Here is a 22,807-nt window from a genome sequence, read left to right as displayed (position 1 = left end):
TTCTGGTGAAACATGGACTGAGTTCCACCATCCAGATCTAGAACAGAGGGAGGAGAGGATAAGGACAGAGGGAGGAGAGGATAAGGACAGAGGGAGGAGAGGATAAGGACAGAGGGAGTAGAGGATACGAACAGAGGGAGGAGAGGATACGAACAGATGGAGGAGAGGATACGGACAGAGGGAGGAGAGGATAAGAACAGAGGGAGGAGAGGATAAGGACAGAGGGAGGAGAGGATAAGGACAGAGGGAGGAGAGGATAAGGACAGAGGGAGGAGAGGATAAGGACAGAGGGAGGAGAGGATAAGGACAGAGGGAGGAGAGGATAAGGACAGAGGGAGGAGAGGATAAGGACAGAGGGAGGAGAGGATAAGGACAGAGGGAGGAGAGGATAAGGACAGAGGGAGGAGAGGATAAGGACAGAGGGAGGAGAGGATAAGGACAGAGGGAGGAGAGGATAAGGACAGAGGGAGGAGAGGATAAGGACAGAGGGAGGAGAGAGGATAAGAACAGAGGGAGGAGAGAGGATAAGAACAGAGGGAGGAGAGGATATGAACAGAGGGAGGAGAGGATATGAACAGAGGGAGGAGAGGATAAGGACAGAGGGAGGAGAGAGGATAAGGACAGAGGGAGGAGAGAGGATAAGAACAGAGGGAGGAGAGGATAAGAACAGAGGGAGGAGAGGATAAGAACAGAGGGAGGAGAGGATAAGAACAGAGGGAGGAGAGGATAAGAACAGAGGGAGGAGAGGATAAGAACAGAGGGAGGAGAGAGGATAAGAACAGAGGGAGGAGAGGATATGAACAGAGGGAGGAGAGGATATGAACAGAGGGAGGAGAGGATATGAACAGAGGGAGGAGAGGATAAGAACAGAGGGAGGAGAGGATAAGGACAGAGGGAGGAGAGGATATGAACAGAGGGAGGAGAGGATATGAACAGAGGGAGGAGAGGATAAGGACAGAGGGAGGAGAGGATAAGGACAGAGGGAGGAGAGGATAAGGACAGAGGGAGGAGAGGATAAGGACAGAGGGAGGAGAGGATAAGGACAGAGGGAGGAGAGAGGATAAGGACAGAGGGAGGAGAGAGGATAAGGACAGAGGGAGGAGAGAGGATAAGGACAGAGGGAGGAGAGAGGATAAGGACAGAGGGAGGAGAGAGGATAAGGACAGAGGGGGGAGAGGATAAGGACAGAGGGGGGAGAGACATACAGAGAGAGATATGAGAGAGATGCTGCACACACATACAGAGAGATGCTGCACACACAGACAGAGAGAGATGCTGCACACACAGACAGAGAGAGATGCTGCACACACAGACAGAGAGAGATGCTGCACACACAGACAGAGAGAGATGCTGCACACACAGACAGAGAGAGATGCTGCACACACAGACAGAGAGAGATGCTGCACACACAGACAGAGAGAGATGCTGCACACACAGACAGAGAGAGATGATGCACACACAGACAGAGAGATGCTGCACACACACAGAAAGAGATGCTGCACACACATACAGAGAGAGATGCTGCACACACATACAGAGAGAGATGCTGCACACACACACAGAGAGATCCTACACACACACACACACAGAGATGCTGCACACACAGACAGGGAGATAGATGCTGCACACACAGACAGAGAGATGCTGCACACATACAGAGAGAGATGCTGCACACAGACAGAGAGATGCTGCACACACATACAGAGAGATGCTGCACACACAGACAGAGAGAGATGCTGCACACACAGACACAGAGAGAGAGATGCTGCACACACAGACACAGAGAGAGAGATGCTGCACACACAGACACAGAGAGAGAGATGCTGCACACACAGACACAGAGAGAGATGCTGCACACACACAGGGAGAGAGATGCTGGTGTCTGGTGAAATAAGCTGTAGTCTCCACAGGGTCTCAGTAGACAAGACAGTGAGACGTGTCTCTCTGTCTGAGACGTAGCAGACAGAAATCACTATTACTACTTGAGAGGATGAGCACGTTTTCAAAGCCAGACACTGATCCACGAGACTGAAAAGGAAAAGCAATCTTTAAGGAAAACAGTATGCAAGCAAACTTTCTCTCTCTCTCCTCATCCTCTCTCTGTCTGTCTCTCTCTCTCTGCGTCTCTCTCCCTCCCCATCCTCTCTCGCTCTCTCTCTCTCTCTCTCTGCGTCTCTCCCTCTCCCCATCCTCTCTCCCTTTCCCCATCCCCTCTCTCTCTCTCTCTTTGCGTCTCTCTCTCTCCCTCTCCCCATCCTCTCTCTCTCCCCGTCTCTCTCTCCCCATCCTCTCTCTCTCCTCATCCTCTCTCTCTCCCCATCCTCTCTCTCTCCCCATCCTCTCTCTCTGTCTCGCCGGCCTGATATTTGATCCCCATGATCACCTGTAGATTTACTTCAGAACCCCCTGCATATCCCCTTAAATCAGCTTGCTTTCTCCTCTTCCATATCATCTTCCTCAGTACCTGTTGATGAAGATGTTCTCTCGACAGGTTTTCTCTCCCGTTCTCCTCCTCCTCTTGAATTCCACCTCTTTCGCCTCCTCATCCTCTCCCCATCCACTGTCGCTGATGTGTCTCCTGAGTGGAGAGCCTGACTGTCACTGATGTGTCTCCTGAGTGGAGAGCCTGACTGTCACTGATGTGTCTCCTGAGTGGAGAGCCTGACTGTCACTGATGTGTCTCCTGAGTGGAGAGCCTGACTGTCACTGATGTGTCTCCTGAGTGGAGAGCCTGACTGTCACTGATGTATCTCCTGAGTGGAGAGCCTGACTGTCACTGATGTATCTCCTGAGTGGAGAGCCTGACTGTCACTGATGTGTCTCCTGAGTGGAGAGCCTGACTGTCACTGATGTGTCTCCTGAGTGGAGAGCCTGACTGTCACTGTGTCTCCTGAGTGGAGAGCTGGACTGTCACTGATGTGTCTCCTGAGTGGAGAGCCTGACTGTCACTGATGTGTCTCCTGAGTGGAGAGCCTGACTGTCACTGTGTCTCCTGAGTGGAGAGCCTGACTGTCACTGATGTGTCTCCTGAGTGGAGAGCCTGACTGTCACTGATGTGTCTCCTGAGTGGAGAGCCTGACTGTCACTGATGTATCTCCTGAGTGGAGAGCCTGACTGTCACTGATGTGTCTCCTGAGTGGAGAGCCTGACTGTCACTGTGTCTCCTGAGTCAGTCCGTGAGGCTCCTCTGAGGAGAACAGCCACTTAAAAAGAAGCTCATCTCTACAAGTCCATTGTGGCACCCTGTTTTTAAAAAGGCCTCGTTGTTCAGGACCCTGCCATTACGAGGTACATCACATCTACATTATTCAGTAACGCTCCTGACAAACGCCGCCCTAATGCGCTCGGCGCCCGGCCGTGGTGACACAGTGAATCAGGCGCGGCGTAGGATGAGCTTTCGGCCCAGACACCCCAGGGGGAAAGCCAATCACGTCGGCTCATGCCAGGGTTGGATGGAAGGCAGGGCTCGGGCGATTGGTTCAGCTTCACTGCACACCAGTGACCCGGACGCCAGCAGATGTCCTCTGAGATCAGAGATCTGTTGAACCCGGTTCAGTTCTGCAGGCGGTGTCTCCTCCCCTCCAGCGTTGGGGAAAAAGAGAGTTACACACCACAGTATTATATACATATTTTACTTCCCCAAGTATCGGTTGAATAAATGGATGTTACTGTAGGTAGCGTGCTAGCCTGCTGTACCTGTGGTGAACTGGTGTCTCCCTACCTCCCTCCCTCCCTCCCTGCTCTCCCTCCCTGCTCCCCCCCCTCCCTCCCTGCTCTCCCCCTCCCTCTCCCCCCCTCCCTCCCTGCTCTCTCCCCCCTCCCTGCTCTCCCTCCCCCCTCCCTGCTCTCCCTCCCCCTCCCTGCTCTCCCTCCCTCCCTCCCTCCCTCCCTCCCTGCTCTCCCTCCCTCCCTCCCTCCCTGCTCTCCCTCCCTCCCTCCCTCCCTGCTCTCCCCCCATCCCTTCCTCCCTCCCTTCCTCCCTGCTCTCCCTCCCTGCTCCCCCCCCTCCCTCCCTGCTCTCCCCCCTCCCTCTCCCCCCTCCCTCCCTGCTCTCTCCCCCCCTCCCTGCTCTCCCTCCCCCCCTCCCTGCTCTCCCTCCCCCTCCCTGCTCTCCCTCCCTCCCTCCCTCCCTGCTCTCCCTCCCTCCCTCCCTCCCTGCTCTCCCCCCATCCCTCCCTCCCTGTCTGTCTGGCACATCACTCCTGATCTGTTGAGCCCGACCCCCGCTGACTGATTTTTAAAACCTCCCAGACGTCCCATCTTTGTGACTGCCAAGCCGTGTTTTCATCTAGCCTGCAGTCCCTCCACCCTGAACGGACAGGGCCAAGACGCATCATGTAGAGGAGAAACACGTGATGATACCTGAATGTACATCCTGGAATTTTACCTCTGACTTGATTTACAAAATTAGGTCGGACAAAATGTCTCTCTGGATTTAGGCTCGTTGACTGTCACCACACTGGTACAGTATAGGACTGTATATGCAACGCAGTGTGTTTTCATACTCCTCTAAATATTCTGACCCGTTTTCTGATGTTATGCCTCCTTTAAATATTCTGACCCGTTTTCTGATCTTATGCCTCCTTTAAATATTCTGACCCGTTTTCTGATGTTATGCCTCCTTTAAATGCAACAGAAGCAACTTGTTTGATCACTATACAAAAAGGTGAACCTGGCACAGATCCTATGTTCCCTAATCCTTCTGTATGTAGAGATGTTTGAGTGCTGTGGTACAGGATGGACACCCATCTGATGCTACGTTGTCCCCTTTTTCAGTCTTCTGTGTGGAGATGTCTCTCGCTGCTGTCTCCGTACAGGAAGCCCATTGAGTTGTGTGAGGTTTTGGTGGAGAGCGGGACCAGATGTGTGTTCTACAGCTGTCAGACAGAGCTGGCTCTGAATACTGTTTGGAAATAATTTCCTATAATTTATCTGTGCTTGATTGAGCTCGCCTGGCACAATTTACCAATAGAACAGTCCCAAAATGACATATCTTCTGGTACTTACTAACGGATAAATATTCTGGTGATCGTACTGAAGGAAACTCTGAGGAGGCTATTTGACAGATTCTCTAATAGTATTGGAACCCAGATCTGGCATTTCCTCTCCTCTGGTACAGCCAGCCAGCCAGCCAGCCAGTCAGTCAGTCATCCGTCTATCCAGCCAGCCAGCCAGCCAGCCAGCCAGTCAGCCAGTCAGTCAGCCAGTCAACCAGTCAGTCAGCCAGTCAGTCAGCCAGCCAGCCAGCTAGTCAGCTAGTCTGCCAGCCAGCCAGCCAGTCAGTCGTCAGTCCGTCAGTCCGTCTGTCAGCCAGCCAGTCAGTCAGTCAGCCAGCCAGCCAGTCAGTCAGCCAGCCAGCCAGTCCGTCAGTCCGTCAGTCAGTCCGTCAGCCAGCCAGACAGTCAGTCCGTCAGTCCGTCAGTCAGTCAGCCAGTCAGCCAGTCAGTCAGCCAGTCAGTGAGCTGCTGTTGAAAGATAAATGTCAGTCATTCAGCCAGTCATCCAGCCAGCCAGTCAGTGAGCTGCTGTTGAAAGATAAATGTCAGTCATTCAGCCAGTCATCCAGCCAGCCAGCCAGTCAGGAAGAGAGCTGCTGTTTAAAGATAAATGTCAGTCATTCAGCCAGTCATCCAGCCAGCCAGCCAGTCAGGAAGAGAGCTGCTGTTGAAAGATAAATGTCTGTAAGTGTCAGAGGCCCTGCTGCTAAACGTCCTCCACTCCACACTGCGCTGTGAACCACATGGGGCAGAAAGAGGATGAGCTCACAGTGCTGCTCTTCTCCTCTCTTCTCCTCTCTCTTCCCCTCCTCCCCCAACTCCACCACCTCCCTCTCTTCCTGCTCCTTCTGGTCCTCCTCCACCACCTCCCTCTCCACTGCTCCTTCTGGTCCTCCTCCACCACCTCCCTCCCTTCTGCCCTCTCTCTCCCCCTCCTCCATCACCTCTCTCTCCCTCTCCCATTCCTCCTCCTCCTCCCCTTCCTCCACTCCCTCCCTCTCCCCTTCCTCCACTCCCTCCCTCTCCCCTTCCTCCCCCTCCACCTCCTCCCCCTCCTCCTCCTCTCCCATTCCTCCCCCTCCACCTCCTCCCCCTCCTCCACTCCCTCCCTCTCCCAGTCCTCCTCCTCCTCCCCTTCCTCCTCTCCCTCCCTATCCCCTTCCTCCACCTCCTCCCCCTCCTCCACTCCCTCCCTCTCCCATTCATCCTCCTCCACCTCCACCTCCTCCTCCTCCACTCCCTCCCTCTCCCATTCCTCCTCCTCCACCTCCTCCTCCTCCTCCACCCCCTCCACCTCCTCCTCCTCTACTCCCTCCCCTTCCTCCTCCTCCACCTCTTTCTCCTAGGTATTAAGCTCACATTACCCATCCATCCAGATGTAAATGAGCCACTCAAACTAACGGCTGACTAACGCCTGACCTTTACAGTTCAACATCTTAAAGGTCGAGGTTAAGTGCCCATCAACGCTCTCACAATTAAGTTGACAGTAAAGAGGAAAATATGTAATCCTGCACGTGACACCAACCTCATTGGTGACACTGTGGCTCCGTGTATAGAGGAGACAGGAACAGCCCTACTGGCCAATCACCAGAGTGGATTAGATACCTGGTTATCTAGTACAGACAGGAACAGCTCTACTGGCCAATCACCAGAGTGGATTAGATACCTGGTTATCTAGTACAGAGAGGAACAGCTCTACTGGCCAATCACCAGAGTGGATTAGATACCTGGTTATCTAGTACAGACAGGAACAGTCCTACTGGCCAATCACCAGAGTGGATTAGATACCTGGTTATCTAGTACAGACAGGAACAGCTCTACTGGCCAATCACCAGAGTGGATTAGATACCTGGTTATCTAGTACAGAGAGGAACAGCTCTACTGGCCAATCACCAGAGTGGATTAGATACCTGGTTATCTAGTACAGACAGGAACAGTCCTACTGGCCAATCACCAGAGTGGATTAGATACCTGGTTATCTAGTACAGACAGGAACAGCTCTACTGGCCAATCACCAGAGTGGATTAGATACCTGGTTATCTAGTACAGAGAGGAACAGCTCTACTGGCCAATCACCAGAGTGGATTAGATACCTGGTTATCTAGTACTGACAGGAACAGCCCTACTGGCCAATCATCAGAGTGGATTAGATACCTGGTTATCTAGTACAGACAGGAACAGTCCTACTGGCCAATCATCAGAGTGGATTAGATACCTGGTTATCTAGTACAGACAGGAACAGCTCTACTGGCCAATCACCAGAGTGGATTAGATACCTGGTTATCTAGTACAGACAGGAACAACCCTACTGACCAGAGTGGATTAGATACCTGGTTATCTAGTACAGACAGGAACAGCTCTACTGGCCAATCACCAGAGTGGATTAGATACCTGGTTATCTAGTACAGACAGGAACAGCTCTACTGGCCAATCACCAGAGTGGATTAGATACCTGGTTATCTAGTACAGACAGGAACAGCCCTACTGGCCAATCACCAGAGTGGATTAGATACCTGGTTATCTAGTACAGACAGGAACAGCCCTCCTGGCCAATCACCAGAGTGGATTAGATACCTGGTTATCTAGTACAGACAGGAACAGCTCTACTGGCCAATCACCAGAGTGGATTAGATACCTGGTTATCTAGTACAGACAGGAACAGCTCTACTGGCCAATCACCAGAGTGGATTAGATACCTGGTTATCTAGTACAGACAGGAACAGCTCTACTGGCCAATCACCAGAGTGGATTAGATACCTGGTTATCTAGTACAGACAGGAACAGCTCTACTGGCCAATCACCAGAGTGGATTAGATACCTGGTTATCTAGTACAGACAGGAACAGCTCTACTGGCCAATCACCAGAGTGGGTTAGATACCTGGTTATCTAGTACAGACAGGAACAGTCCTACTGGCCAATCACCAGAGTGGATTAGATACCTGGTTATCTAGTACAGACAGGAACAGCTCTACTGGCCAATCACCAGAGTGGATTAGATACCTGGTTATCTAGTACAGACAGGAACAGCCCTCCTGGCCAATCGAAACAGTAGTTAGATGGGCAGCTTGTTTCAGCAGGCCTCATTAGAAACAGTAGTTAGATGGGCAGCTTGTTTCAGCAGGCCTCATTAGAAACAGTAGTTAGATGGGCAGCTTGTTTCAGCAGGCCTCATTAGAAACAGTAGTTAGATGGGCAGCTTGTTTCAGCAGGTCTCATTAGAAACAGTAGTTAGATGGGCAGCTTGTTTCAGCAGGCCTCAATAGAAACAGTAGTTAGATGGGCAGCTTGTTTCAGCAGGCCTCAATAGAACTAGTAGTTAGATGGGCAGCTTATTTCAGCAGGCCTCAATAGAAACAGTAGTTAGATGGGCAGCTTGTTTCAGCAGGCCTCAATAGAAACAGTAGTTAGATGGGCAGCTTGTTTCAGCAGGCCTCATTAGAAACAGTAGTTAGATGGGCAGCTTGTTTCAGCAGGCCTCATTAGAAACAGTAGTTAGATGGGCAGCTTGTTTCAGCAGGCCTCAATCTGAAAAAGTAGTTAGATGGGCAGCTGGTTTCAGCAGGCCTCAATAGAAACAGTAGTTAGATGGGCAGCTGGTTTCAGCAGGCCTCAATAGAAACAGTAGTTAAATGGGCAGCTTGTTTCAGCAGGCCTCAATACAAACAGTAGTTAGATTGGCAGCTTGTTTCAGCAGGCCTCAATACAAACAGTAGTTAAATAGGGTTCTGGTTGATTCAGCAGGCCTCATTAGAAACAGTAGTTAAATAGGGTTCTGGTTGTTTCAGCAGGCCTCATTAGAAACAGTAGTTAAATGGGCAGCTTGTTTCAGCAGGCCTCAATAGAAACAGTAGTTAAATGGGGTTCTGGTTGTTTCAGCAGGCCTCATTAGAAACAGTAGTTAAATAGGGTTCTGGTTGTTTCAGCAGGCCTCATTAGAAACAGTAGTTAGATGGGGTTCTGGTTGTTTCAGCAGGCCTCATTAGAAACAGTAGTTAAATAGGGTTCTGGTTGTTTCAGCAGGCCTCATTGGAAACAGTAGTTAAATGGGGTTCTGGTTGTTTCAGCAGGCCTCATTAGAAACAGTAGTTAAATGGGGTTCTGGTTGTTTCAGCAGGCCTCAATAGAAACAGTAGTTAAATAGGGTTCTGGTTGTTTCAGCAGGCCTCATTAGAAACAGTAGTTAAATAGGGTTCTGGTTGTTTCAGCAGGCCTCGATAGAAACAGTAGTTAAATATGGTTCTGGTTGTTTCAGCAGGCCTCATTAGAAACAGTAGTTAAATAGGGTTCTGGTTGTTTCAGCAGGCCTCATTAGAAACAGTAGTTAGATGCGCAGCTTGTTTCAGCAGGCCTCATTAGAAACAGTATTTAGATGGGCAGCTTGTTTCAGCAGGCCTCATTAGAAACAGTAGATAGATGCGCAGCTTGTTTCAGCAGGCCTCATTAGAAACAGTAGTTAAATAGGGTTCTGGTTGTTTCAGCAGGCCTCATTAGAAACAGTAGTTAAATAGGGTTCTGGTTGTTTCAGCAGGCCTCATTAGAAACAGTAGTTAAATAGGGTTCTGGTTGTTTCAGCAGGCCTCAATAGAAACAGTAGTTAAATAGTGTTCTGGTTGTTTCAGCAGGCCTCAATAGAAACAGTAGTTAAATAGGGTTCTGGTTGTTTCAGCAGGCCTCAATAGAAACAGTAGTTAGATGGGCAGCTTGTTTCAGCAGGACTCATTAGAAACAGTAGTTAAATAGTGTTCTGGTTGTTTCAGCAGGCCTCAATAGAAACAGTAGTTAAATAGGGTTCTGGTTGTTTCAGCAGGCCTCATTAGAAACAGTAGTTAAATAGGGTTCTGGTTTCACCAGGCCTCAATAGAAACAGTAGTTAAATAGGGTTCTGGTTGTTTCAGCAGGCCTCATTAGAAACAGTAGTTAAATAGGGTTCTGGTTGTTTCAGCAGGCCTCATTAGAAACAGTAGTTAAATAGGGTTCTGTTTGTTTCAGCAGGCCTCAATAGAAACAGTAGTTAAATAGGGTTCTGGTTGTTTCAGCAGGCCTCATTAGAAACAGTAGTTAAATAGGTTTCTGGTTTCCTGCGGTGGATTTTATTTGTCCCCTCAAGTAAAAAAAAATAAAATAAAGTTAATTTTTTTAACATAAAATACTGAAAACACCAGCAAATCAGCTCCAAGGGATTTTAAATTTAGGACATCAGTTCCCAAGTATTCCCACGTATACTAGAGTTGTGATTATAAACAAGGTTTGAAATCATTATGTTTCTGACAAATATTATACCTGTTTGGGCTTCTTGTGTTTTAATACGCAGTCTTACAAATGAATTGTAATTCATGTTCTGGTCCCCTGACTAACTGCACTAGAAAAAAAACATGTCCGCGAGCTGAATCTAGTTGAGGATCCCCTGGTCTAGACAGAAACAGTCAGGGAAATGATTTATTCAACACCTTCAGAAAAGAAGAGCCACTGACGACAGTGTGGTTGTATTTCAGTAGGTGTCAATAATGTTGGAGAATGTTCTGCTATTTAATGACAGACAGGCTGTAGACGGTAGACACGTCCCAAATGACACCCTATATATATACACCCTTACGTAAGTGCCCTCTAGTGCCACACAGCGGTGTGGTCCTAATACCCATAAAACCTAGCGGTCAAACAATAGTTTAGTTCACCATTTTATTCGTTGATAAAAAAAGTCACCTTGTCCTAGAGAGATTTACGTGGTCATCAAAACGCCACGCCAGGGTGAGTCTACACGAAACACAGCCCTTATTTTAAGGTTGGAACCGTTTCCCTGTTTGACCGCTAGGTTTTATGGGTATTATGACTCATACTGTGGTACTCCTATATGGGCCCAGGTCGAAAATAGTGCATGTTAATGAAAACAGCAACCAAAAAAATAACGTGACCCTCCTGAGCCACCGTTGGCCCTCCCTGTATTAACCCCCCCCCGTTGTGTCTCTGTCAGGAAGGCCCAGGAGCAGGATAAGAAGGTGGTGGTAGCTGGATGTGTTCCCCAGGCCCAGCCCAGGATGGACTACCTTAAAGGACTCAGCATCATCGGGGTAAGTCTCCGTCTTCTCTCCCTTTGTATGTGTGGTGGAGGGTGTTTTGAGGGCGAAACACGAGATGAATTTCACAACATGGCAGTTTACGCAAAGTTCTGTCCTTCACATTAGACTGTAGACCACAGTTGGACTCAATTCTAGTCGATTCGGGAATTGAGTTACATCCCTATTAGGGAATTGATGATACATTTCCAATTAAACTGACTGGAGTTGAAACGAAATGGAGACCTATTCTGCTCGAGGCTGCTGACTGAAAGACCTCTATTGCCGGTTGTTGTTGTTGTTGCTCTGAGGCCGGTTGTTGTTGCTGCTCTGAGGCCGGTTGTTGTTGCTGCTCTGAGGCCGGTTGTTGTTGCTGCTCTGAGGCCGGTTGTTGTTGCTGCTGCTCTGAGGCCGGTTGTTGTTGCTGCTGCTCTGAGGCCGGTTGTTGTTGTTGTTGCTGCTGCTCTGAGGCCGGTTTTTGTTGTTGTTGCTGCTGCTCTGAGGCCGGTTGTTGTTGTTGTTGCTGCTGCTCTGAGGCCGGTTGTTGTTGTTGCTCTGAAGCCGGTTGTTGTTGCTGCTGCTCTGAGGCCGGTTGTTGTTGTTGCTCTGAGGCCGGTTATTGTTGCTGCTGCTCTGAGGCCGGTTATTGTTGCTGCTGCTCTGAGGCCGGTTGTTGTTGCTGCTGCTCTGAGGCCGGTTGTTGTTGCTGCTGCTCTGAGGCCGGTTGTTGTTGTTGTTGTTGCTGCTGCTCTGAGGCCGGTTGTTGTTGCTGCTGCTCTGAAGCCGGTTGTTGTTGTTGTTGCTGCTGCTCTGAGGCCGGTTGTTGTTGCTGCTGCTCTGAGGCCGGTTGTTGTTGCTGCTGCTCTGAGGCCGGTTGTTGTTGCTGCTGCTCTGAGGCCGGTTGCTGCTGCTCTGAGGCCGGTTGCTGCTGCTCTGAGGCCGGTTGCTGCTGCTCTGAGGCCGGTTGCTGCTGCTCTGAGGCCGGTTGCTGCTGCTCTGAGGCCGGTTGCTGCTGCTCTGAGGCCGGTTGCTGCTGCTCTGAGGCCGGTTGCTGCTGCTCTGAGGCCGGTTGCTGCTGCTCTGAGGCCGGTTGCTGCTGCTCTGAGGCCGGTTGCTGCTGCTCTGAGGCCGGTTGCTGCTGCTCTGAGGCCGGTTGCTGCTGCTCTGAGGCCGGTTGCTGCTGCTCTGAGGCCGGTTGCTGCTGCTCTGAGGCCGGTTGCTGCTGCTCTGAGGCCGGTTGCTGCTGCTCTGAGGCCGGTTGCTGCTGCTCTGAGGCCGGTTGCTGCTGCTCTGAGGCCGGTTGCTGCTGCTCTGAGGCCGGTTGCTGCTGCTCTGAGGCCGGTTGCTGCTGCTCTGAGGCCGGTTGCTGCTGCTCTGAGGCCGGTTGCTGCTGCTCTGAGGCCGGTTGCTGCTGCTCTGAGGCCGGTTGCTGCTGCTCTGAGGCCGGTTGCTGCTGCTCTGAGGCCGGTTGCTGCTGCTCTGAGGCCGGTTGCTGCTTCTCTGAGGCCGGTTGCTGCTTCTCTGAGGCCGGTTGCTGCTGCTCTGAGGCCGGTTGCTGCTGCTCTGAGGCCGGTTGCTGCTGCTCTGAGGCCGGTTGCTGCTGCTCTGAGGCCGGTTGCTGCTGCTCTGAGGCCGGTTGCTGCTGCTCTGAGGCCGGTTGCTGCTGCTCTGAGGCCGGTTGCTGCTGCTCTGAGGCCGGTTGCTGCTGCTCTGAGGCCGGTTGTTGTCGCTGCTTCTCTGAGGCCGGTTGTTGTCGCTGCTGCTGCTCTGAGGCCGGTTGTTGTCGCTGCTGTTGCTCTGAGGCCGGTTGTTGTCGCTGCTGCTGCTCTGAGGCCGGTTGTTGTTGCTGCTCTGAGGCCGGTTGTTGTTGCTGCTCTGAGGCCGGTTGTTGTTGCTGCTCTGAGGCCGGTTGTTGTTGCTGCTGCTCTGAGGCCGATTGTTGTTGCTGCTGCTCTGAGGCCGGTTGTTGTTGCTGCTGCTCTGAGGCCGGTTGTTGTTGCTGCTGCTCTGAGGACGGTTGTTGTTGCTGCTCTGAGGCCGGTTGTTGTTGCTGCTCTGAGGCCGGTTGTTGTTGTTGTTGCTGCTCTGAGGCCGGTTGTTGTTGTTGTTGCTGCTCTGAGGCCGGTTGTTGTTGCTGCTCTGAGGCCGGTTGTTGTTGCTGCTCTGAGGCCGGTTGTTGTTGTTGTTGCTGCTCTGAGGCCGGTTGTTGTTGTTGCTGCTGCTCTGAGGCCGGTTATTGTTGTTGTTGCTGCTCTGAGGCCGGTTGTTGTTGTTGTTGCTGCTCTGAGGCCGGTTGTTGTTGTTGTTGCTGCTCTGAGGCCGGTTGTTGTTGTTGTTGCTGCTCTGAGGCCGGTTGTTGTTGTTGTTGCTGCTCTGAGGCCGGTTGTTGTTGTTGTTGCTGCTCTGAGGCCTGTTGTTGTTGTTGTTGTTGTTGTTGTTGTTGTTGCTGCTCTGAGGCATGTTGTTGTTGTTGTTGTTGTTGTTGTTGTTGCTGCTCTGAGGCCGGTTGTTGTTGTTGTTGCTGCTCTGAGGCCTGTTGTTGTTGTTGTTGTTGTTGTTGTTGTTGTTGTTGTTGCTCTGAGGCCGGTTGTTGAATGTCCTTTAATCTACTGCGTCTACTCCAGTATTTACTCTGCCAACCGTGTTTTCTACTAGGAGGGATTTCTAAACATGACCTATAACACAGTTTAATATTTGAGGATGTGAGGTGTGACTGTTTCTGTGTTCCCCAAGAGAGCTTTCTCATATTGATATTGGTTGGACTACAGTCAGTCAGGCACGCAGCCAAACAACAAGGTCTGTTGACTAATAATAAGTGACTGATATGGGACAGGTGCTGGATGGCCGTTAACTAGACCACGCCTTCTTTCAGTTACACCAGTCCTCTTATGCAAATGTTCCAGGGTGGTTTTGCATATTCTAGAACTCCGCCAAACGACGTTGACATTCCGGAGGTTCTGGAACCTGTCAAGGATAACTAAAAGAGTGCTTCCCAAATCGCACCCTATTTCCCTATACAGTGCATGACTTTAGTCCAGGACCCATATGGGCTCTGGTCTAAAGTAGTGCACTATATAGGAAGTAGAGTGCCGTTTAGGGGGACACACTAAAGCTACATGGAGAATAGAAGAATCAATCTGTGAAGCGATCTGCAATCTACACACATTGAAAGTCCTACATGAATTCACCAGCTGTTTTCTTTTAAGCCTGGGGGTTGACATCGATGGGATTGTATATGGAATTTAAATGCATTATTCATGAAATAGTAGGTTTAACATAAGATGGGACATTGATGTTTATTAAGGGGACATGCAGCCAGGCACAATATTGCATTTAGAAATGACCTTAGTGATCATATCCATGTATTGATTTCATATGAAACAGTCATACAAGCAGGTAGACTCCATCTTCTGTTTTTTACATAAGAGTTGATGATTCTGAGAATCCAGAGAGGAGCCCCTTCTTTAAAATGGACGTCTTGATGAAAAACGTAACGTTGCTCTTTTGAAAGGCTGGATGATGTTAGAAATAGTTGTATTGTTGGCGTTGGTCTCTGGGGGAATATTTAATGTGATTTCCATGTTTGTTTTTTATGACTCTATTGTTTATCTGATGCAATTTCACTAAAGCTCTTTTAATACAATGACAAAACGAGGCTGACGTGTGTTATATTTACCCACAACAACCCTCTCTGAGTGGATTCAGTTCAGTGTTATACAACTGCAGTTAACAAGCATGAGATCCTCAGATAGACACTCGAGGCTGTTTCCTGCCTTTCCCTGCTGCAGAACTACCAACGGTTCTACTTGAATGGGCCTATGCTACGCTCTGCTTCTCCCTGTCGCTGCCTAGGCCCCATAATGCAACACTCGGAACAATTGTACTTAGTCTTCTATCTCATGAAACGATTTGATCCCCATTGGTATGGACCGGCCGTCTCTCAACCGTTGGTCATGACATCACCTCAGAAAACCACCAGGAGTTGGAGTCTCCCTAAAGTACTTTCCTCATAGTCTTTCTACCTGCTGACAGCAGAAATGGATCCTAGTGCCTAGTCTGTCCCCTCGCTCCCTCTCTCCCTCCTCTCTCCCTCCCTCCCTCCCTCCCTCGCTCCCTCCCTCGCTCCCTCTCTCTTTCTCTCTCTTTCTCTCTCTTTCTCTCCATTCCTTCCTTCCCTCTCTCTCTCTCTCTCTCTCTGTCTCTCTTGGTCTCTCTCTTTTTTTCTCTCTCTCTTTTTTCTCTCTCTGTCTCTGTCTCTCTTTTTCTCTCTCTCTCTCTCTCCCTCTCTCCCTCTCTCTCTCCCCTCCCTCCCTCTCTTTCGGTTTATCCACCCAGGTGTTCTTTACTACTGAGAGAAATGAAAGATAAATGTCATATCAGCAGAGCCAGCGATCACTGAGCGACGGGGCAGCGAGAGAGGAGAGCAGCCTCTTCTAAAGAAACTCTGGCTCAGCGGGCCTCCTCTCCTCTCCTCTCCTCTCCCATATTGATCAAATCAAACGGCGGGGCGGCAAGGCGGCAGGGGATGAGAGACGTAGTGAGCGGGGTTAGTGTTATGGGGGGGGTGTGATGGGTTAGCCTTAGTGCTAGCTGTTTGTCTTTATGGGGGATGAGAGACAGTGAGAGGGGTTAGCCTTAGTGCTAGCTGTTTGTCTTTATGGGGGATGAGAGACAGTGAGAGGGGTTAGCCTTAGTGCTAGCTGTTTGTCTTTATGGGGGATGAGACACAGTGAGAGGGGTTAGCCTTAGTGCTAGCTGTTTGTCTTTATGGGGGATGAGACACAGTGAGAGGGGTCTGCCTTAGTGCTAGTTGTTCATCTCTATGGGGGATGAGAGACAGTGAGAGGGGTTAGCCTTAGTGCTAGTTGTTTGTCTTTATGGGGGATGAGAGACGGTGAGAGGGGTTAGCCTTAGTGCTAGTTGTTCATCTCTACGGGGGGTGAGAGGAGTTAGCCTTAGTGCTAGTTGTTCGTCTTTATGGGGGATGAGAGACAGTGAGAGGAGTTAGCCTTAGTGCTAGTTGTTCGTCTTTATGGGGAATGAGAGACAGTGAGAGGGGTTAGCCTTAGTGCTAGTTGTTCATCTCTATGGGGGGTGAGAGGAGTTAGCCTTAGTGCTAGTTGTTCATCTTTATGGGGAATGAGAGACAGTGAGAGGGATTAGCCTTAGTGCTAGTTGTTTGTCTTCATGGGGGATGACAGACAGTGAGAGGGGTTAGCCTTAGTGCTAGTTGTTTGTCTTTATGGGGGATGAGAGACAGTGAGAGGGATTAGCCTTAGTGCTAGCTGTTTGTCTTTATGGGGGATGAGACACAGTGAGAGGGGTTAGCCTTAGTGCTAGTTGTTCGTCTTCATGGGGGATGACAGACAGTGAGAGGGATTAGCCTTAGTGCTAGTTGTTCGTCTTTATGGGGGATGAGTATGGATGGACTGCCCACGCTGACACACCTCACACAGTCACACAATGGCGAAGCAGTCAGATGTCCCATGGTCTTAAAAGTATGGTTTGCCAAACAGTTGAATCACCTCTCCCTCGCTTATTGTTTCCACGCAGCTCCACTGAGAATACTGTGGTCTCTGTCACTGAGAGTAATACTGTGGTCTCTGTCACTGAGAGTAATGCTGTGGTCTTTCTGTCACAGAATAATACTGTGGTCTCTGTCACTGAGAGTAATGCTGTGGTCTTTCTGTCGGTGAGAGTAATGCTGTGGTCGCTGATAGTAAAGCTGTAGTCTTTGTCACTGAGAATAATGCTGTGGTCTTTCTGTCGCTGAGAGTAATGATGTGGTCGCTGAGAGTAATGCTGTGGTCTTTGTGTCACTGAGAGTAATGCTGTGGTCTCTGTCACTGAGAGTAATGCTGTGGTCTCTATGTCACTGAGAGTAATGCTGTGGTCACTGAGGGTAATGCTGTGGTCTCTCTGTCGCTGAGAGTAATGCTGTGGTCACTGAGAGTAAAGCTGTGGTCTCTGTCGCTGAGAGTAATGCTGTGGTCACTGAGAGTAATGCTGTGGTCTCTCTGTCGTTGAGAGTAATGCTGTGGTCACTGAGAGTAATGCTGTGGTCTCTCTGTCGTTGAGAGTAATGCTGTGGTCTTTGTGTCACTGAGAGTAATGCTGTGGTCTCTGTCACAGAGTAATGCTGTGGTCTCTGTCACTGAGAGTAATGCTGTGGTCTCTGTCACTGAGAGTAATGATGTGGTCTCTGTCACTGAGAGTAATGCTGTGGTCTCTATGTCACTGAGAGTAATGCTGTGGTCACTGAGGGTAATGCTGTGGTCTCTCTGTCGCTGAGAGTAATGCTGTGGTCACTGAGAGTAAAGCTGTGGTCTCTGTCGCTGAGAGTAATGCTGTGGTCACTGAGAGTAATGCTGTGGTCTCTCTGTCGTTGAGAGTAATGCTGTGGTCACTGAGAGTAATGCTGTGGTCTCTCTGTCGTTGAGAGTAATGCTGTGGTCACTGAGAGCAATGCTGTGGTCTCTCTCGCTGAGAGTAATGCTGTGGTCTCTCTCGCTGAGAGTAATGCTGTGGTCTCTCTGTCGCTGAGAGTAATGATGTGGTCTCTGTCACTGAGAGTAATGCTGTGGTCACTGAGAGTAATGCTGTGGTCTCTGTCGCTGAGAGTAATGCTGTGGTCTCTGTCGCTGAGAGTAATGCTGTGGTCACTGAGAGTAATGCTGTGGTCTCTGTCGCTGAGAGTAATGCTGTGGTCTCTGTCGCTGAGAGTAATGCTGTGGTCTCTGTCGCTGAGAGTAATGCTGTGGTCACTGAGAGTAATGCTGTGGTCTCTGTCGCTGAGAGTAATGCTGTGGTCTCTGTCGCTGAGAGTAATGCTGTGGTCTCTGTCACTGAGAGTAATGCTGTGGTCTCTGTCGCTGAGAGTAATGTTGTGGTCTCTGTCGCTGAGAGTAATGCTGTGGTCTCTGTCACTGAGAGTAATGCTGTGGTCTCTGTCACTGAGAGTAATGCTGTGGTCACTGAGAGTAATGCTGTGGTCTCTGTCGCTGAGAGTAATGCTGTGGTCTCTGTCGCTGAGAGTAATGCTGTGGTCACTGAGAGTAATGCTGTGGTCTCTGTCGCTGAGAGTAATGCTGTGGTTTCTGTCGCTGAGAGTAATGCTGTGGTCTCTGTCGCTGAGAGTAATGCTGTGGTCTCTGTCACTGAGAGTAATGCTGTGGTCACTGAGAGTAATGCTGTGGTCTCTGTCGCTGAGAGTAATGCTGTGGTCTGTCACTGAGAGTAATGCTGTGGTCTCTGTCACTGAGAGTAATGCTGTGGTCTCTGTCACTGAGAGTAATGCTGTGGTCACTGAGAGTAATGCTGTGGTCTCTGTCGCTGAGAGTAATGCTCTGGTCTCTGTCGCTGAGAGTAATGCTCTGGTCTCTCTCGCTGAGAGTAATGCTGTGGTCTCTCTGTCGCTGAGAGTAATGATGTGGTCACTGAGAATAATGCTGTGGTCTCTGTCACAGATTAATGCTGTCGTCTCTCTGTCGCTGAGAGTAATGATGTGGTCTCTCTGTCGCTGAGAGTAATGATGTGGTCTCTCTGTCGCTGAGAGTAATGCTGTGGTCACTGAGTGTAATGCTGTGGTCTCTGTCTCTGAGAGTAATGCTGTGGTCACTGAGAGTAATGATGTGGTCACTGAGAGTAATGCTGTGGTCTCTGTCACAGATTAATGCTGTCATCTCTCTGTCGCTGAGAGTAATGCTGTGGTCTCTCTGTCGCTGAGAGTAATGCTGTGGTCTCTCTCACTGAGAGTAATGCTGTGGTCACTGAGAGTAATGCTGTGGTCACTGAGAGTAATGCTGTGGTCACTGAGAGTAATGCTGTGGTCTCTCTGTCGCTGAGAGTAATGCTGTGGTCTCTGTCACAGATGAATGCTTTGGTCTCTGTCACTGAGAGTAATGCTGTGGTCACTGAGAGTAATGCTGTGGTCTCTGTCACTGAGAGTAATGCTGTGGTCACTGAGAGTAATGCTGTGGTCTCTATGTCACTGAGAGTAATGCTGTGGTCTCTATGTCACTGAGAGTAATGCTCTGGCCTCTGTCACTGAGAGTAATGCTGTGGTCTCTGTCACTGAGAGTAATGCTGTGGTCTTTGTGTCCTTTGGCCAGTATAGCAGTACAAAATGTTTTTCAAGTGGAGTCCCTGAAAGGGTAGCAGTGCATCCAACACACACACACACACACACACACACACACACACACACACACACACACACACACAGCGAGAAACAAACTCTGCTAGTCTTAGCCCCTTCTGCCTCTCTCCCGCTGCTCAGAGTGGACACAGATTGCTGTCCCATTAGGAGCAAATTGATTTTCATTTCCGTGCTTATCATGCATATAAGTACTGCGAGACGGGAGAGGCCTTGGGTGTGTCCCAAATGCCACTCTGCTCCCTATTGTTCTTAGGTCTGTTAATGTTCTATAAAGGGAATAGAGTGCAGTTTGGGATGGGGGGGGGCTTGTTTGTCCCATCCATCCTCCAGGCGGTACCCTCTGCCCCGCTGCACTCTGCCCAGGGACGGGGAGGGGGTAATGGGGCTCCAGGCCCATCGAGGCCTGGGGGTGGGCCCTGGGACGGGAGCAGAGGCCTGCTAGCCTCAACTATTTAACTGAGGGTTGCAGCAGGGCACAATTGATACACATTTCCTTTTAATAGATCATATTTTTACAATATCTGGTTCCCCAGGCAGAAATAACACGGTGGAGAAGCGGGAACTGTGGGAGAGAGGAGGGAAAAATGGAGAGAGATTGGCTCATGCAGAAATAACACAGTGGAGAAGGGGGAACTGCGGGAGAGAGGAGGGAAAAATGGAGAGCGATTGGCTCATGCAGAAATAACACAACAGAGAGGAGAGGAGAGGGTGGAAAAGGAGCAAGAAATTGGGCTGCGTAAAATCTTCTCTGTCTTTCGGGACATCGTCCTCATTCCAGACCCCTGGTCCTTTCTGTTAATCAATGGAAGATTGAATCACCACGGAGCTGCGATTTGATTGTTGTTGGATGTAGTTTTAGCTCTGCGTCTCACTGTGTTTATGGTTTACCGTTTCAGAGGCAGTGTTGTTTTATTTACGCCGTTGTTTTTTGCTTGTGATTTGGGGTTGATGGTGTTTCCTGCAGTTATGAGTTTAGGAATGAAATGGTAAACAGCGCCAGGCCCAAGGCCAACAGAGTCTAAATGAGTTGTGTGCATAGAATGATAAGCTGGGTTTATCTCGTAGTTATTCAAATGGAGAAGTTTCAAATCGCTGTTTAGCTGTTGGCTCCCTAGTTGTAGTGTGGTTAGTAGAGAGAGGAGACTGGTTAGTAGAGAGAGGAGACTGGTTAGTAGAGAGAGGAGCTGTTGGCTCCCTAGTTGTAGTGTGGTTAGTAGATAGAGGAGACTGGTTAGTAGAGAGAGGAGCTGTTGGCTCCCTAGTTGTAGTGTGGTTAGTAGAGAGAGGAGCTGTTGGCTCCCTAGTTGTAGTGTGGTTAGTAGAGAGAGGAGACTGGTTAGTAGAGAGAGGAGACTGGTTAGTAGAGAGAGGAGACTGGTTAGTAGAGAGAGGAGATTGGTTAGTAGAGAGAGTAGATTGGTTAGTAGAGAGAGGAGACTGGTTAGTAGAGAGAGGAGACTGGTTAGTAGAGAGAGGAGACTGGTTAGTAGAGAGAGGAGAGACGGGTTAGTAGAGAGAGGAGACGGGTTAGTAGAGAGAGGAGACTGGTTAGTAGAGAGAGGAGACTGGTTAGTAGAGAGAGGAGAGACGGGTTAGTAGAGAGAGGAGACTGGTTAGTAGAGAGAGGAGACTGGTTAGTAGAGAGAGGAGACTGGTTAGTAGAGAGAGAGAGGAGACTGGCTAGTAGAGAGAGGAGAGATGGGTTAGTAGAGAGAGGAGACTGGTTAGTAGAGAGAGGAGACGGGTTAGTAGAGAGAGGAGACGGGTTAGTAGAGAGAGGAGACGGGTTAGTAGAGAGAGGAGACTGGTTAGTAGAGAGAGGAGACTGGTTGGTAGAGAGAGGAGACTGGTTGGTAGAGAGAGGAGACTGGTTAGTAGAGAGAGGAGACGGGTTAGTAGAGAGAGAGGAGACTGGTTAGTAGAGAAAGGAGAGACGGGTTAGTAGAGAGAGGAGAGACGGGTTAGTAGAGAGAGGAGACTGGTTAGTAGAGAGAGGAGACTGGTTAGTAGAGAGAGGAGACTGGTTAGTAGAGAGAGGAGACTGGTTAGTAGAGAGAGAGAGGAGACTGGCTAGTAGAGAGAGGAGAGATGGGTTAGTAGAGAGAGGAGACTGGTTAGTAGAGAGAGGAGACGGGTTAGTAGAGAGAGGAGACGGGTTAGTAGAGAGAGGAGACTGGTTAGTAGAGAGAGGAGACTGGTTAGTAGAGAGAGGAGACTGGTTAGTAGAGAGAGGAGAGACGGGTTAGTAGAGAGAGGAGACTGGTTAGTAGAGAGATGAGACTGGTTAGTAGAGAGAGGAGAGACGGGTTAGTAGAGAGAGGAGACTGGTTAGTAGAGAGAGGAGACTGGTTAGTAGAGAGAGGAGACTGGTTAGTAGAGAGAGGAGACTGGTTAGTAGAGAGAGGAGACTGTTTAGTAGAGAGAGGAGATTGGTTAGTAGAGAGAGGGGACTGGTTAGTAGAGAGAGGGGACTGGTTAGTAGAGAGAGGAGACTGGTTAGTAGAGAGAGGAGACTGGTTAGTAGAGAGAGGAGATTGGTTAGTAGAGAGAGGAGACTGGTTAGTAGAGAGAGGAGACTGGTTAGTAGAGAGAGGAGACGGGTTAGTAGAGAGAGGAGACTGGTTAGTAGAGAGAGGAGACTGGTTAGTAGAGAGGGGAGACTGGTTAGTAGAGAGAGGAGACTGGTTAGTAGAGAGAGGAGACTGGTTAGTAGAGAGAGGAGACTGGTTAGTAGAGAGAGGAGACTGGTTAGTAGAGAGAGGAGATTGGTTAGTAGAGAGAGGAGACGGGTTAGTAGAGATAGGAGACTGGTTAGTAGAGAGAGGAGACTGGTTAGTAGAGAGAGGTGACTGGTTAGTAGAGAGAGGAGATTGGTTAGTAGAGAGAGGAGACGGGTTAGTAGAGAGAGAGGAGATTGGTTAGTAGAGAGAGAGGAGACGGGTTAGTAGATAGAGGAGACGGGTTAGAAGAGAGGAGACGGGTTAGAAGAGAGGAGACGGGTTAGTAGAGAGAGGAGACGGGTTAGTAGAGAGAGGAGACGGGTTAGTAGAGAGAGAGGAGACGGGTTAGTAGAGAGAGAGGAGACGGGTTAGTAGAGAGAGAGGAGACGGGTTAGTAGAGAGAGAGGAGACTGGTTAGTAGAGATGGGGAGACTGGTTAGTAGAGAGAGTAGACTGGTTAGTAGAGAGAGGAGAGACGGGTTAGTAGAGAGAGGAGACTGGTTAGTAGAGAGAGGAGACTGGTTAGTAGAGAGAGGAGACTGGTTAGTAGAGAGAGGAGATTGGTTAGTAGAGAGAGGAGACTGGTTAGTAGAGAGAGGAGACTGGTTAGTAGAGAGAGGAGAGACGGGTTAGTAGAGAGAGGAGACTGGTTAGTAGAGAGAGGAGACTGGTTAGTAGAGAGAGGAGACTGGTTAGTAGAGAGAGGAGACTGGTTAGTAGAGAGAGGAGACTGGTTAGTAGAGAGAGGAGACTGGTTAGTAGAGAGAGGAGACTGGTTAGTAGAGAGAGGAGACTGGTTAGTAGAGAGAGGAGATTGGTTAGTAGAGAGAGGAGATTGGTTAGTAGAGAGAGGAGACTGGTTATTAGAGAGAGGAGACTGG

General features: G+C 49.8%; 1 protein-coding gene across 1 annotated transcript in view; it reads left to right on the top strand.

Annotated features, from left to right (window-relative positions):
• The window catches only part of LOC139394295 (threonylcarbamoyladenosine tRNA methylthiotransferase-like), a gene marked incomplete at its 3' end in the record, with an annotated part of 294,766 nt that overhangs the window by 70,032 nt on the left and 201,927 nt on the right, over positions 1 to 22,807 (top strand). The window contains exon 3 of the mRNA XM_071142320.1: positions 10,967 to 11,063. Within this exon, the coding sequence (XP_070998421.1) occupies positions 10,967 to 11,063 (97 nt within the window). The remainder of the gene's footprint in view (positions 1 to 10,966; positions 11,064 to 22,807) is intronic.

Source organism: Oncorhynchus clarkii, unplaced genomic scaffold (assembly GCF_045791955.1).
Source record: "Oncorhynchus clarkii lewisi isolate Uvic-CL-2024 unplaced genomic scaffold, UVic_Ocla_1.0 unplaced_contig_10514_pilon_pilon, whole genome shotgun sequence".
In the NCBI taxonomy this organism is placed as follows: domain Eukaryota; kingdom Metazoa; phylum Chordata; class Actinopteri; order Salmoniformes; family Salmonidae; genus Oncorhynchus; species Oncorhynchus clarkii.
This window is presented reverse-complemented; position numbering and strand designations above follow the sequence as displayed.